Source organism: Brachypodium distachyon, chromosome 2, assembly GCF_000005505.3.
Source record: "Brachypodium distachyon strain Bd21 chromosome 2, Brachypodium_distachyon_v3.0, whole genome shotgun sequence".
NCBI classification, from domain to species: domain Eukaryota; kingdom Viridiplantae; phylum Streptophyta; class Magnoliopsida; order Poales; family Poaceae; genus Brachypodium; species Brachypodium distachyon.
The window spans coordinates 919,771-935,373 of NC_016132.3; the positions used below are offsets into that span (position 1 = coordinate 919,771).

The window sequence follows — 15,603 nt, forward strand, 5'->3', positions numbered from 1 at the left end:
CTAAAAGTACTTTAAGTGTGTCATCGGCGGTCCTAAACACGTCGGAGCAGGTCTGACCCGCCCACTTGTCCCATTGACCAGCGTTGACCGGTCACGTAGGATTAAGAAAGGATATTAAAATTTGCAATTTGCCACCAGAAATCCCCTGACCGCAAATCGCGGCCCATCTCTCCTCCTTCTTGGCTGCTTCGTCTCGTTGGGGCACCTCCTGCCCTCCTGGGCTGCCTAGCCGTCTCCCCCTACACGGCCATGTCGTTGAACACCTGGTGGAGCTCGAGCAGGGTGCGCTCCAGATCGGCCCCGGCACCGTGCCGCTCTTGGATCTCGGCCACCCCACCCATGACCTCCCCGCGCCTTTGTTGCTCCGCGATGGCGCGCTGCAGGAACCGCTCCCTTTCCTCGGTCTCAGCTAGCATGTCCAGTGTCATTGAGAAGGACACCATGAAGTCGCTGATGTGGGCGCGGAGCGTTGAGAAGGACTCCATGAAGTCGCGACACTTCTTGTGGAGCCCGGCGACGACGGAGGTGCGGGTGCGGTCGGTGGAGGTGCCTAGCCCGCAACCGGGGACGAAGTGGTTGGCAGCGTTGGCCCCCGCCGTCGGGCGCGGCGGCCGGACTCAAGGAGAGATGGGCAACAATTTGGGGTCGAGGGATTTTGGGGGGCAAATTGCAAATTTGTGTATCCTTTTTAATCCTACGACATACTTAAAAGTAATTTTAGGATAAAAAAACTGCATTTCCATACTATTAGGACCTAGATGACATCACGCCAATACTTTTAGGACCTAGATGACATCACGCCAATACTTTCTAAGATACTTCCATATTTGAACAAATTTGAAAAGATTTATCTGAGCATGACTCAGTTAACTGAATTTTATCTCAGGTTGATCTCCAAACCTCACGTTATACAGATTCAACGGGTAGAAGTGAACTTCATTTGCATTTGGTCTTACAACATCCAGCTAACTGATCTGAGAGACTCCTTCAAGTTTAATCTCACAAAAGTCACAAAACAACCGAACATGGAGGGCTAACATCTAAACTGGGGATGGAAAATCATCAGCAGGAAAGTAGCAGAGGTGTCCAAGGTATCCTATTATACACTCAAAATAGTAAGCTAAATTCTCAAAAAAGCAGGTGCCACAAACAGCTGACATAAGGCGTCAAAACAAGACTGAAATCTACGTCTCCCTCCGGGACCTCCTGCGTGGGGCGGCAGTTCCATCCTTCTCGTCCTCTTTCTCCTCCTCCTTATCGGCGCCGCTGCTTCCAGCTGCGTCTGTCGTAGCAGGCTGAGGCTTCTTGGAGACAGCAGCAGGCTTCACAGGGACCTGCCAGTCGACAATACAAGCAATAAATCGTTTGGTCCAGGTTTCGAGTGAGGACAGTAGAACATATGTTGAAATAACGGGACTAACCGCTGCTGGCTTCTTGCCGCCGAACAGGATCTTGAAAAGCACGGTCACAAAGACGACAACAATCGACACCAAAACTCCAATTGTGATGTTGGGCTGCTTCTCACCCTTCTCAATTACATCCTGCGAAAGAGGCAGGTTTCAATGTCTGGACTTAAGACTTAAATTGTTCATTGCTTGAACAAGGATCAAGAGGTTAATAGAACTTACAATGATCTTCGACTTGTAAGGTTCCAAGAATGGAATGTCAGCAATTTTGTAAAGAACATCAAAAACCTTCTTCTGCAGCGTCACCGTGGCAAATCAGTTAGTGAACATGAACCAATGCTCCACATAAGAAATTAACAAACGATGACTGTAAAGGTTGGAAGAATGTTTCACCTGTAAATCAGAAAGAGTACTAGGACCTGCAGCAGCCTCCTCCTCAGCCTTCTCCTTTTCTTTCTCAAGGTCATATTTGGGCTTCCATGTCTTCTCTAGGATAGAGTTGGCAACCTTCTCATCATCAGCAATCAAAATGTTGTCAAAAAGAATGCCATCTTGCATTGTCCAGATCTCAATCCCAATAGCTCCAATTGGATCAAACTCAGGCTTGTCTAGTTCAAAATAGTCAGGGTTGGGGATCTCTTGGGGCTTCCACACTCCTTTGTAGTTGGGGTTGTCAATCAGAGGTGCATGCCACTTGCCCTTGTAAGCAGGATTCTGTTTCATAGGCTTTGTCCACTCGCCACATCCAGGTGCCTCTTCGCACTTGGGGTTGTCAATCTTTGGTGCCTCCCATTCACCATCTTCCTCATCATCCCAATCTTCAGGCTTGGCAGCTTCAGGGTCATCAATTTCTTCAGGCTCATCGTCCAACCATCCTTCCGGCTTGGTGGCCTCCTCATCAACGATTTCCATTGGGGCATCCTCATCCCAGTCCTCGGGCTTCACAGCATCTGGATCAGGGATTTTAGCTCTCTCGTCCCAGTCCTCTGGCTTCTTGTCATCAGGGTCAGGAATGGTCTTGGGTGGGATAAGGGCAGGCTCAAAATCATCAGCAGACAGGAAGTTTGCCTTCTTTTTCTCCTCCCCGTCAATCAAAATTCTCACCTCATTATCCGGCTTCAAGATAGCCGTGTAGACATGGGAGAGCTTGTCATATGGTACAGATGGTGGGAACTTGAGATGATGTTCAACATACTTGCCAGTCTTGGGATTCTTGTGCTTCAGAATGAAGTGCACCTTGTTGGTTGAACCACATTTGTCAGGACCAAACATAATTGAGTAAGGAGTCTCATTATCAAACTCCTTGGCATCCCACGTGGAATCCTGAAGGCGAATGTACTTAAGATAGGAACCTCCACACTCAAGGCCATTCTGAAGCCTCACTTCAAACTGCAGGACAACTGTCTCATCCTTCAAAGTGACTGGGAAATCCAGCTCCTTAATTATGGCATATTTCTTGGCCTTCTCACTAACAAGGAGACCGTAGTCCTCATGTCCATCACTCTTGGCATGCTTCCATACACCTGCATACCAGATGCATCATCATTAAGACAAGTGCGCTATAGAGATGCAATGGAAAGAACAGTTAATATCCACGGCAAACAGAACTGTTGAGATGAACAACAGACAAGTGAAATCCAACTCTAACTGAGCTTTTATCATTCAGATGGATCATGGCTGAGCGGCCATCAGCGCTTAATCGTACATACCACAATTTTCTTTAGTAATAGCAAATCAATGCACAATCATAGGTATATAAGAGGATTGTATAAAATGTCAATCCATACAGCGGGCAAATGTTGCTTTCTATAATTGAAATAAGCACAGCAGCAATCTGCACTACAAATACCGCATCAAACACCAGACAAAATTACTGATAGTCACTTCAATGATCTTAACCTCAAAAAAACACAGTCTCTTCTCTGGCTGACGCTCTGAATTAATAAGACGAACCTGGTAACGCCCCTGTAATATGCATAGCAGATCTGCAATCTATTATCCTAACTGTAAGACGCCGGTGATCATTGTTCCTACTGTTTACAGATCAATGACTACTATTGGTGATGACTTGACAAGACTACGGGATGAATGAGCAGAGGCAGTGTTGCTGCTCCGTTTTGCGGTGTGCAATGTTACCATACATGATTCATGGGACATCTATTCAGCGAATAATACGAATTTGCAGAGCTGCGTGGCGAAGCCCCTAGCCGCACTATGATTCGCAGGAAGGCGCATCAACTAGAAGCTCGCAAAGCTAGAAACGGATCGGCAACAAAGGCCATAACACCCACTAGAGATAGTCAGCCACAGATCTCGCAGTAAACATTGAACCAGGCAAAACTAGCGGACTAGGGTTGAGAGTGAGAGAGGTACCCTTGTACTCGTCCTTGCCGGAGACGACCCATCTCCCCTCGAAGCTCTCGTCGAACGGCTCGTAGAGCAACTGCACCACACAAAACCACCATAAATCTCACCTAAACAAAAAACCCGAAGAAAAAACCGCGAGATATCGCGCAGGAACGCGGAGATTTACCGGCTCAGAGGCGCGGATCTGGACGAGCACCGCCGAGACAACCAGTAGCAGCAGCGCGCGCCATGCCGTCGTCATCCTGGATCTCCCCGCTCGATCCGGTGGTTCCCCAGAGAAGAAGACCAGCAGCGTCCGTGCTTTGGGGGCTATCGGGGCAGCACTAGTAGTAGCGCAAGGAGTCGGCCAAGCGGACTGGATGGACGGCTGCGATGCTCCGAGAGGGGTCACAGTGGACGGTGGATATGGGCAGAGGAAATCCCGGCCAATGAAATGGTGCGGGACGTGGTGGCAGCCAATGGGCGGATGCCACGTGGGCGTCGTGACGCCTAGGCGCGCTGGCGTGCCACGTCGGATGCGTGGCCTGGAATTATTTCGATTATCGACGTGGGGTGCCTCTTGTCAGTGGGATTAGAGCACTGACACGTCCGGGTATTCTATCATTTCTCTTTATTTTCTTTTAAGTTGCCTATTTTTTTAAACAGAAAATGCAACCATCCAAGTTTGTGTATCCATAAAAATCTAAATATGTGATGTTCTAAGGCCTGCAACTTTGATGATACTGCGGTATTGCAATTTGATTTCAGGATTATACGCTGAGATATTTGGAGGTAAGAGATGTTTATTAAAGATCTAAAATAATGTGACTTCAAGTAAAACATCGTAATTTTATGAAGATAGAACCATTTTTCAATTCTAAGTTAAAATTGTCTAGTATCAGTACATTAGCTATCTTTTACTACTATCTCTATCTCTAACCCATAATATTTGTCGTTGATTTAACTTTGTACTAAATCTGCAACAAGTAATATGAATCGTAGGGAGTACGTATTGTAGGTGATACTGCTGACCGTGTTAGAAATAAAAAAATACCGAGTACTAGTTGTTGATTGAATTCAAACGCTTAGAAGTGTGGATAAGATCTAATTTGATATAAATTCCTTTTTTTTGCTAGTTGGCAGAGAGCGGCGCGCTTGGTATGAAGCTGTCGATTCTGACCAAGCCAACTTAATATCTCGGACATTCACCCTAGCTTTCATTAAAAATTAACTTCCTTAAAATGCTAGTCAAAATCCATAGTTCTGAGGAAGGTGAGCCTTAAGTTTTTTTCTTTGGAAACTTCCAAAGTTCGAGACAACAAAGTGAATAAGAGTGAAGTTTCAAAATTGTGAATGAGATTTCAACAATATTGACAAAGTTTCAATATTTTCAAGGACAAACTTACTTTATTTTTTTAAAATCTTTCAAAATTCTAGGATGAACTTTCAATTTGTTTTGGATAGACTTTCAAATTTCTGGATGAAAGCTCCAATTTGTTTGGACAAACTTTCAAGAGCCCATGAGAAAACTCGCCAAAAGCCTACTTCATTGGGATGACATCATGACAACCATCTTTCTCAAGCCGCCTCAAGCTTGGCCAGCTTATGTTATGACTTTTACCAATTGGGTTATGAGAAGATTTCTATCTAATTTCTGGTGGGGAGCTGAGAATGGTCGTCGGAAAACAGCATGGGGAAACACGAAACTACAGCTAGCAAAGGTAAACTTGTTCTTAGTAGAATTAGAAGTTCACGGACAAAGACTGAAACTGGCCGGTCAATATGAAGGAACAGAAATGTAGTGGCAGTAAAATTAATCTTTCTTGAAGGCAAAAGGTATTATCAGAAAATCTTACAAATCCTTAGAGAGACTTGCCTCTTGGTCTAACTGGGCCAAGCTCCTCATCAGCAGCCTCAGAGAACAGCCGCACAGCACTGAAAGTCATAAACTGAACATCGAGGCTAACATCTACAGCTCGTAGAGCTCTAACCATTTAAACTGTGGGTAACAAATTATAAGCAGGGAAGTAGCAGAGGTGTCTATGATCTCCTATTATACACTCAAAAACATCAAGAGCCATGTTCTCAAAAAAGCAGGTGCCAGAGATGGCTGAGATAAGGAGTCAAAACAAGACTGAAAACTACGTCTCCCTTCTGGACCTCCTGCGTGGCGCTGCAGGATCCTCCTTCTCCTCCTTGTCAGCACCACTGCTTCCAGCTGCGTCTGCCGCTGCAGCCTGGGGCTTCTTGGAGACAGCAGCAGGCTTCACAGGGACCTGACAGAGTCGTCAAACAATACAATCAATCAATCATTTGGTCCAGGTCTCAAGTGAGGAGAACACTAGAATGTATGTTGACATAAAGACTAACCGGTGGCTTCTTGCCGCCGAACAGGATCTTGAAAAGAACGGTCACAATGACGACAACAATGGATACCAAAATTCCAATTGTGACGTTGGGCTGCGTCTCCCCCTTCTCGATTACATCCTGTGAAAGAAACAGAGTTCAATGTATGGACAAAACACTTAAATAGTTCATTGATTGAATAAGAATAAACAGGTCCGTGATTCTTACAATGATCTTGGACTTGTAAGGTTCCAAGAATGGAATGTCAGCAATCTTGTACAGAACATCAAAAATCTTCTTCTGCAATGTCAGCATGGCAAATCAGTTACTGAACATGAGGCAATGCTCCACAAAAGAAATTAATTAACAAACAATTACTGTAAGAGATCGGAGGAGTGTTTCACCTGTAACTCAGAAAGACTATTAGGACCTGCAGCAGCTTCCTCAGCTTTCTCCTTTTCTTTCTCAACTTCATATTTGGGCTTCCATGTCTTCTCTAGTATAGAGTTGGCAACCTTCTCACTGTCAGCAATCAAAATGTTGTCAAACAGAATGCCATCTTGCATTGTCCAGATCTCAATCCCAATAGCACCAATTGGATCAAAATCTGGCTTGTCTAGTTCAAAGAACTCAGGGTTGGGGATTTCTTGGGGCTTCCAGACTCCTTTGTAGCTGGGATTGTCAATCAGAGGTGCTTGCCACTTGCCCTTGTAAGCAGGATTCTGTTTCATAGGCTTCTTCCACTCCCCACATCCAGGTGCCTCTTCACACTTTGGGTTGTCCATCCTTGGTGCCTCCCATTCTCCATCTTCCTCATCATCCCAATCTTCAGGCTTGGCAGCTTCAGGGTCATCAATTTCTTCAGGCTCATCGTCCAACCATCCTTCCGGCTTGGTGGCCTCCTCATCAACGATTTCCATTGGGGCATCCTCATCCCAGTCCTCGGGCTTCACAGCATCTGGATCAGGGATTTTAGCTCTCTCGTCCCAGTCCTCTGGCTTCTTGTCATCAGGGTCAGGAATGGTCTTGGGTGGGATAAGTGCAGGCTCAAAATCATCAGCAGACAGGAAGTTTGCCTTCTTTTTTTCCTCCCCGTCAATCAAAATTCTCACCTCATTATCTGGCTTCAAGATAGCAGTGTAGACATGGGAGAGCTTGTCATGCGGTACAGATGGTGGGAACTTGAGATGATGTTCGACATATTTGCCAGTCTTGGGATTCCTGTGCTTCAGAATGAAGTGCACCTTGTTGGTTGAACCACATTTGTCAGGACCAAACATAATGGTGTAAGGAGTCTCATTATCAAACTCCTTGGCGTCCCATGTGTCAGCTTGAGGGCGGATGTACTTAAGATAGGAACCTCCACACTCAAGGCCATTTTGAAGCCTCACTTCAAACTGTAGGACAACTGTCTCATCCTTCAAAATAACTGGGACATCAAGCTCCTTAATTATGGCATATTTCTTGGCCACCTCACTAACAAGTAGACCGTAGTCCTCATGGCCATCACTCTTGGCGTGCTTCCATACACCTGCATACCAAATACATCATCATTACGGCAAGTGAGCTGTAGAGTAGCAATGGGAAGAACAATTAATATTCACAGCGCACAGAGCTGACGAGACACAACAGGTAAGTGAAATCTAACTCTAGTTGTGCTTTTATCATCTAGACTAGATAGATGCGATCATGACCGAACTGCTATCAGCGTTAATTAGAACATACCATAATAGTCTTCATTTAAATTAAGTCAATGTACCATCGCAGGCGTATATAAGGATTATGCAAAATGCCAATTCATACCGTGGTCAAATGTTAATTTCAATAAATGAAATAATCACAGCATCAAAGTGCACTACAAATACCGCATGACAACCAATAGTCACATCATCACACACCGATGAGGACGATCGCCTATGGTCACTTTAGTGACCTTAACCTCCAAAACACACTCTCTTCTGTGGTTACCGCGTTGAATTCTAAAACAACCAATATCGCCTCAGAATGCATAGCAGATCTGCGTCATCAGTCACGATTATCGTAACTGCAGATGCCGTGTCACTTAACCTAACACACCGGTGGTCATTTTCTCTACTGTTTACAGATCAATGCGACAGGTGATGTTCTGAGATACGACTGAGGGATGAAGCAGCACAGGCAGTGTGTCGCTGCTCTATTTTGTGGTGTGCAATGTTAATTGTGTTAATTGTATGAACATTTATCTATCCATTATAACGAACTTGCAGAGCTACGTGGCCAGAGCCCTCGCTCCTAACCGCCCCTATGATTCAATCTAGAAACAGATCGGCAACCGGGACATGACATGACACCCACTACAAAGTACAAACCACGGATCTCTTGCAAGTTGCAACGATCGAACCAGGCCAAACTAGCGGACTAGGCTGAGAGAGATACCTGTGTACTCGTCCTTGCCGGAGACGACCCACCTCCCCTCGAAGCTATCGTCGAACGACTCGTAGAGCAACTGCACGCAAAACCCCACGGAAACCATCATAAATCTGGCCTGAAACAAATCCTGAAACACAGCAACGACAAATGGCCAAGGTTCGCTGAGATTACCGGGTCCGAGGCGCGGATCTGGACGAGCACCGCCGAGGCCACCACGAGCAGCAGCAGCAGGAGCGCGCGCCCTCCCGTCGTCGTCATCCTGGAGATCCGGAGGTTTCCCGAAGAAGAGCCGCAGCTTCCGCGTTTGCGGGGTTTGTGGCAGTAGTGGTAATATAAAAGGAGTTGGCAGGCGGGACTGGATGGTCTGGATGGACGGGTGTGGATCGAGCCGTGCGGGGCGAATTGGATCGGGCTGTTCGGGGCCAATGAGAGGGTGTGGAACGTGGTGGCATCCAATGGGAGGACGCCACGTGGGTGCTGTGACGCCTGGGGCCGGTTGGGTGACACATTGGATGCGTTGCGTAGAATTATTACGGTAGGAAATGCCTTGGATACGAACGACACGGTACACACGACGTGTCCAAAACGAGTGTTTTTCCGTTGCTAGAGATTTTATGAGCTACCACATTACTCTTCTTAAAAACAAACTAAAAAAAGATAGTACTCTAAATTCTACCGGATTAATTTTTCTGGAATTGACCCACCGGCACCTTTTAAAAGGATTTGGAAATCAAAACTCACTATGCAGCTCAAAATCTTCACGTGGCTCCTGTTGGTCGACCGGTTTAACTCGGATCATACTGAAGCGGCGTCATTTTAAAATCAACAACGATGATTACTCCTGTGTTCTCTGCTCGACAGGTGAAGGGGAATCGCTGGACCATCTCTTTGTTCATTGTTCGTTCAGTGCTAGATGTTGGCGCCATCTTCAGATATTGTGGCTAGTTAACTCGTCGTGCTTGGATGCGCTGCCTGAGGTGAAGGCCGGATTTTAGTCCAAGTTATTTTTTGAAATCTTTGGGGTTGGGACGTGGAACATCTGGAAGCAACGGAACCAGCTCATTTTTTAGGGCGTCGCCCCATCGTTTGAAGACTGGAAACGTAGAATAAAAACAAACCTTATTCTTTTGGATCATAGGGTTCCAGATTCTCTATCCTCTTCCTCTTTTATTTGTTTTTCCTTTTTGAGGGTTTTTGCCCCTCCTCTTTTGTAAATATGTAACTTTTTGGTGAGTTTAATATACCGATAGGAGACTCTCCTGCCGTCCTTTCGGTAAAAAAAAACTAAAAAAGATAGTATGAGTAAAATCTCTAGCGACTCTAAAATATGAAATATGAGCTACGACATTACTCTTCTTAAAAACAAACTAGAAAAAATAGTATGAGTAAAATCTCTAGCAACGGAAAAACACTCTTCATAATTGTCGCAGCCGGACCAATGAAATTGCCACAATCTTTAGAACCGCGCTATAAAAATATCCATGAAAATAATAATTGATCACCGACAGCGAGGAACAAATGACCTTATTCTACAAAATCCTGGGCCTTACCTTGCTTATACACAGAAAAATGCTGGCCCTGGACCGCGCGAAAAGAAATCAGCTTCTTTTAGCTGCAGATCTCTTTCTCCGATTTTCAAGCACACGCTAGTTTTTTTCTAGCACACGCTAGTTTGTTTCAGAGACCGAAGATACAGTAGCTCGGTGCTAGTTTCTTCTTTGGTTCTTGTTCCCTTGTAGGCCTGTTCTTTCTGCACAATTGCTCCCTTGTGGGCCAGTGAGTGACAGGATGGGCTCTTCCTATTACCAGAGACAAAGTAGTAGTAGTTCCTTGAGAAAGAGTTGGGCTGGGCTAGGTCACTTTGCCAGTACTACTAAGAACGTCTGCGTTCTGAGCTAGCCTATTAGAAATTCCCCAGGCTTCGTTTGGATGTCTGAATTGGAGGGGCTGGAATTGAATTGAGCCCAATACCAAATCAAGCTATGAATTGAAATTGGTTCTAATTCCAATTCGATTGTTTGGTTGTTTAGAATATTGCTAGTTGGTGTGGCAATACCAATTTCATGTTTGGATATGCACCACAAAGGAATTTGACTCATCTTCCTCTCCATCACACATTCAGACCCCATCGCCACCCCAATATAGATCCCGTATCTAGACCTGGCTAACGAGCATGCTCAACTCATTAAGAGCTCGGCTCGTTATGCTCGTTAACCTTAACGAACATCAAAGTTTGTTTGGTTCGGTTCGTTTACTGCTCGTGAGTGCTCGTCAGGCGCTCGTTAAGCTCGTCAAGGGCGAAAAAAAAGACAGCATGTATGCAGAAAAATGACAAGCAAATCATTTATACAACATTATATAATAAGTCCATAACAGCACAAATAAGACTAATAACCATTACAGGCTACATCACAAATACTCATAAGGCTAGTAACCATTATATCTCCGGTGTTCTCATACAGTACAGTACAAAAGCACTAATAAGACTAATAACCAATTAACCATTACTGGCTTTGGTTCGATTGCCAGACTCCAGATAACGAGCTAACGAGCATGCTCGCGAGTCTCGCTAGCTCGGCTCGTTAAGCTCGTTAGTGTTAACGAGTTTCAGGAGGTGCTCTACTCCGTTTTTTATTCAGCCGAACTTTTAACGAGCCGAGTACCGAGTAAAATGTCCAGACCTGGCCGTATCCTTCCATCGTGTTGCCACAACCCAGCCACCATTGCTCCGGCCACCCACCCCGGCCCATCGCCTTCTTCCATGGCCTCTCTGCACATCACGTCCTCACCAACGCGCCCTCCTGTCTGGTTCACCGACACGAGCTTCCTTCAGCATGAGCGGGTAGTCGAGAGCAGCAGCCGCAGCATCTGCAGGAGCAGCGCAGCCGTCTTCAGGACCTAGCGGAGGAAAACCAGAACTTCGCACTGTCTTCTCCAACTCCGGCCAGGCCCTCGATTTTTGCCATCTTCGGTGCATCCAACTCAACTGCACTACTGCAGTGTGTTGGAAGGGAGCCTGGCAGCGGTGGTCTGCGACGGTGGTCGAGGTGAACCTCCAACGTCTGAGGCAAACCAGATTTCTGCATTGTCTTCTCCAACTCCGGCCAGGCCCCCAAATTTTCATATTCCTCCTTCGATCCGTCCAAATCAACTGCGGTATATTGAACGGGAGCCTGGCAAGGGCGGTCTGCGGCGAACCTCCGGCGGCGGTCGACGGCGAACCTCCGGTGACGGCGGCAGGTTGGTAGGCGGCAAACATTCGATGGTAGGGTGGGGTGCTGGCTGCTGGTCACCAAGTATTCACTTCGACGCATAGTTGGGGAGGGAAAGAGTCAATTCCACCCAATACGGAGGAGTCGAGCTCGGTTTTGGAGAAGGGCTGTGTTAGCTGTAGTTCAATTCCACGGTATTGGACTTTCAATTCCGCCGTTCAATTCCAGACACAGCCAAACAACATAATTCATTAAACTCAATTCCAATTCTGAATTCCTAGGCTGAATACCGACATCCAAACGCAGTGCAAGCAGTTTCTCCTTTTGCTGCTTTGTACTTAGTTACTCACCCATCACAAGGCATTTCTCTCGCTAAATCCACAAAGCAGAGTTTGTAGGTACTTCCTCTGATTCTAAATTCTTGACTCAAATTTATCCAAATATGAATGTATCTATTCTTAAAACTAGATGATTCCCCGTGCTTTGCTGCTGAAATACGTAGCAATGGTTGTTGTTGCCTGTTGATAATGAAGTTTGAAAGTCTACAAAGATAAAACCATGCCAAGCATTGCAAAAAAAGAAAGAAAAATCTGCCAAAGGTCAACATAATAAGCGAGGATATGCATGGACATAAAAATCAAACACTAATATTTCAACAGCAAACTCACTAAATCCTGACGATGTTGTTTCGTTTCGTATGAAATGGAACAGAGCATAAAGCCTTTTATCTAAACAAAAACTCACTTATATTAATTCATACAATTTCATGGGATTAATCTATGTGCACCAACTTATTGGAGAGGACTGAAATCCTCTTATTTCATAATACAAACTACATGCTCACACGAAATAATTATAGATATTTGGGAGAACTGCTTGCACTCTCTCAACCAAATAATTAGCAATCAGTCGTCGACTGCTAAACAAACTATCAAAGGGAATTCTAGGCCTGGTGGCCTACCAAATTGTACAGTTTTAGGGAACTAACTAACGCATATACATGCTGACCCAAGTCGTATGAGAAATTCCAATTATCTGAGAGTGATCTTGATCAAGGACGGAATTGATTCCATCAATTATGAGCTTTCCAACTTTAAAACCAAACTGTACAATTTTTTGTAACTAACGTAAATACCTGACCCAAGCCGCATGAGAAATACAATTATTTGAGAGATCTTGATTGAGGAAGGAATTGATTCAATCAATTATCAGCGATCCGATCCCATGCCGCAAGTGAAAAATTCCAATTACTTAGATCAATTTTGCAAGAGGCCGCAAGATCCATACCGTTGAAGTGGGATAATTTTTTAGATCAACAGGGAGGATAAAGCCTCCCCAGTTCCACTGCATATAGCAAGAGACCAAGATGTAAAAAAGTCTGAATGTGTCTGACAGATATAAAATGCTTAGACCAGGCTAACTTCGAGATGATAAAAAAAAAGGAATTCTCTCAGACAGCAGAGACTATAACAGCAAAATATCCGCCGAAAGGCAACACGTCGTTCTGACCATATTGCACTATGTATCAGCATTCGATAAACCGAGAAAAGCTTCTTCTTTCTGATTCAAGTAGAAATACAAATGGAAAAATTCGAAGAGATTTCAGAAAAACATAAATCTCCATCAGGTGTGAGCCATGATCATGGACAAACGTTCAATTTGACAGCCTCTAGATCGGTACTCATCAGCATCAGCAAAACGAAGAGTCGTTAGATCCCATGCTGCAGGCAGCAAGTTGTTCCTTCGGAGCTTGCAAGGATCCCAGACTGAGGAAGAGATCTCCCCCCAGCCCAGCTGCGGCAGAGCACGGAGCTCGAATTGAAGTGGGATATGAGTGGATGGATGAGGGGGCTCGTCCATGGGCTTGAGCAAGAAGGGACAGTAAGGTGGCCAGAAGCCGCAGAGGGAGATCGAAGGGCGCAGAAGGAAGATGAGCAGGGCGGGAATAAATGTTGAAGTTAATAGAAGAGGGGAGAAACTGTTGTATTGGCTCGTGAAGAAGGCAAAGAGACGATGGGAGGAAGAGGTATCCAGGAGCCTCGTTGGGAAATAAGTGAAGAATAACTGAATATAGATTTTTCTTTGAAGAAACGATTATAGAATAGATCAAGCTGATGTGGATAGGCTGCATGTACGTGCAGCTTGCTAAATTAACTGTATTTTGTGAGCTTCAACTTTATAGAGTTTATAGATGTGTCTAAATACATGTAATATTTCGACAACAATCTATGATCGGAATGAGTATTTTTTTATTTTTTAGGGGTAGAAGCAGAGTACTAGCTAGCACATGCGTACGTACGTGTACGTCTAGACAGAAAACAAACAGCCGGAGACGGGAGACCGTTGATCATAGACGTGTGCATGGTGCCGGTGCCAGTGCCAGTACAGTGCAACAGTTTTTTTCTTTTTTTTTTGAGTGGAAGTAGTGCAACAGCTAGCCGTAGTTGCTCGTCTTGCGACAATATTAGGTCATCTTGAGCGGGACGACCCATTTGGACCGGCGTGGTCCGTTTGTGGGAAACGGACCAAATGCGCGGTCCAGCGGGGGGACGCATTTGGCGGGCGTCCGGTTTTCCTCCTGGATGGACCCATTTCCGTCCCAAATTTGGTGCGGGAATGCGTCACGTGCGGACAAGGCACGGAGCTCCGCTCGTCCGTCCTCGATACAACCCTGGCCCCCCGTCTGCGACCCAACCTAAATTTCATTTGCCCCCCTTTTCTTCCCCACTGCCTCCCGCGCGCTCTCCTCCCATGGCGGCAAGAAATCCCACCCTTCTCACCAGCGCCAACCCCGAGCAAGCCGCCCCCGCCGCAGCCGTAGCAGCCCTAGACCTAGCTATTCCCACTGCCCTGACTCGACCAAGGAAATCGAAGAAGGAGATGACCCCGGAGGCGAGGACCATCGAGTCCTAGAAGAGGGGCCAACGGCGGGTGCGCAAGCTGGCAAGGGATGCGGAGCAAGCCGCCGCCAAAGAGCGGGAGCTTGAGGAGGAAAGGGAGCGGTGCCTCTAGGAAGCTACCCTTGCCCAAGGACGGCAGGCCGAGGCGATGCGTACCATTCTCCTCTTTGGCAAGTTGGCACAGGGTGCATTGCCGCCCGACGGCTTGCCGGCCACGGCGTCGAGCACGGAGTCTAGCGTGGTGAGCCGCCCCCCGCCACCCCGGCCGACTACGCTGGCTTCAAGGCCATCGTTGGAATCGCCCGACACGGCTTCGACGCCGGTGAGCTGGGCTCCGTCCGCAGCAGCCGGCGATGCGCTCGACCTCAATGCGTCCCCAGTGACGACGCCAAGCTTGTCGACGAAGGTGCCCTGCCCTTTCCCTGCCTCTTCTTTCGATAGCGGCCGCAACCTGTTCGGTGAAGGCGAGGCCGGTCAGCGGCGTCGGCGTCGGCGTCGGCGACATGGTGAGTTGTGCTCAACATTGTCCTCTTCTCATGTGTTTTTGTTTGTGCTGAACAATGTGTCGTCCTCATTGTCGGCAGGCGTATCAAGCTTTGGAGTACTTCAAAGTGATGTACAAGAAACTGTTTGGCTTAATCCATTGTTGGCGGATCCTCAAGGAGGCCCTGAAGTGGCAAGATGCTTATGTGGCCACCAAGAAGAGCCCCGGCGATGGGAAGAAGCGCGACTGCAATGTCATCGACCTCGAGGCCTCCGGCCACACCGAGGCAGCAAGCCGTGCGTCCGGCCTAGGGGGAGAAACAACTCCAAGTTGGACGCCAAGCGTGAGGCCTCAAACCTTGCCTTCGAGGAGACACTCAAGAAGATGTGGTCCGAGAAAGAGGCCATGAAGGAGAAGATGCTTCAACTAAAGGAGGAGCAAATGAAGGAATTCCTCGACGTGCAAAAGAGGAAGCTCGCCATCGAGGAGGACAATGCAGC

General features: G+C 46.6%; 2 protein-coding genes across 2 annotated transcripts; both read right to left on the bottom strand.

Moving 5' to 3' along the window:
- Nucleotides 1–909: 909 nt before the first annotated feature.
- LOC100845791 (calnexin homolog) lies at nt 910–4,099 on the bottom strand. Its single transcript, XM_003567584.4, has 6 exons — nt 3,940–4,099; nt 3,780–3,849; nt 1,800–2,929; nt 1,629–1,700; nt 1,422–1,541; nt 910–1,334 (listed from the first exon to the last, which is right to left on the bottom strand). The coding sequence occupies exons 1-6, from the start codon at nt 4,012–4,014 to the stop codon at nt 1,185–1,187; spliced, it is 1,617 nt and encodes a 538-aa protein (XP_003567632.1). The 5' UTR covers nt 4,015–4,099; the 3' UTR covers nt 910–1,184.
- A 1,450-nt stretch (nt 4,100–5,549) lies between these two features.
- LOC100821705 (calnexin homolog) lies at nt 5,550–8,839 on the bottom strand. Its single transcript, XM_010232080.3, has 6 exons — nt 8,679–8,839; nt 8,514–8,583; nt 6,503–7,629; nt 6,327–6,398; nt 6,123–6,239; nt 5,550–6,028 (listed from the first exon to the last, which is right to left on the bottom strand). Exons 1-6 carry the CDS (start codon nt 8,763–8,765, stop codon nt 5,894–5,896), a joined length of 1,608 nt encoding a protein of 535 aa, XP_010230382.1. The 5' UTR covers nt 8,766–8,839; the 3' UTR covers nt 5,550–5,893.
- Between the last annotated feature and the right edge of the window lie 6,764 nt (nt 8,840–15,603).

Excerpts from the sequence above, each read along its gene's own strand:
- LOC100845791 (XM_003567584.4), bottom strand. The coding sequence starts at position 4,014 with ATGACGACGGCATGGCGCGCGCTGCTGCTACTGGTTGTCTCGGCGGTG. Across the intron at positions 2,930-3,779 it reads CGGCAAGGACGAGTACAAGG|GTGTATGGAAGCATGCCAAG; the intron begins GTACCTCTCTCA and ends TCTGGTATGCAG. Across the intron at positions 1,335-1,421 it reads GCGGCAAGAAGCCAGCAGCG|GTCCCTGTGAAGCCTGCTGC; the intron begins GTTAGTCCCGTT and ends GTCGACTGGCAG.
- LOC100821705 (XM_010232080.3), bottom strand. The coding sequence starts at position 8,765 with ATGACGACGACGGGAGGGCGCGCGCTCCTGCTGCTGCTGCTCGTGGTG. Across the intron at positions 8,584-8,678 it reads AGATCCGCGCCTCGGACCCG|TTGCTCTACGAGTCGTTCGA; the intron begins GTAATCTCAGCG and ends TTTTGCGTGCAG. Across the intron at positions 6,240-6,326 it reads CTTACAAGTCCAAGATCATT|GATGTAATCGAGAAGGGGGA; the intron begins GTAAGAATCACG and ends TTTCTTTCACAG.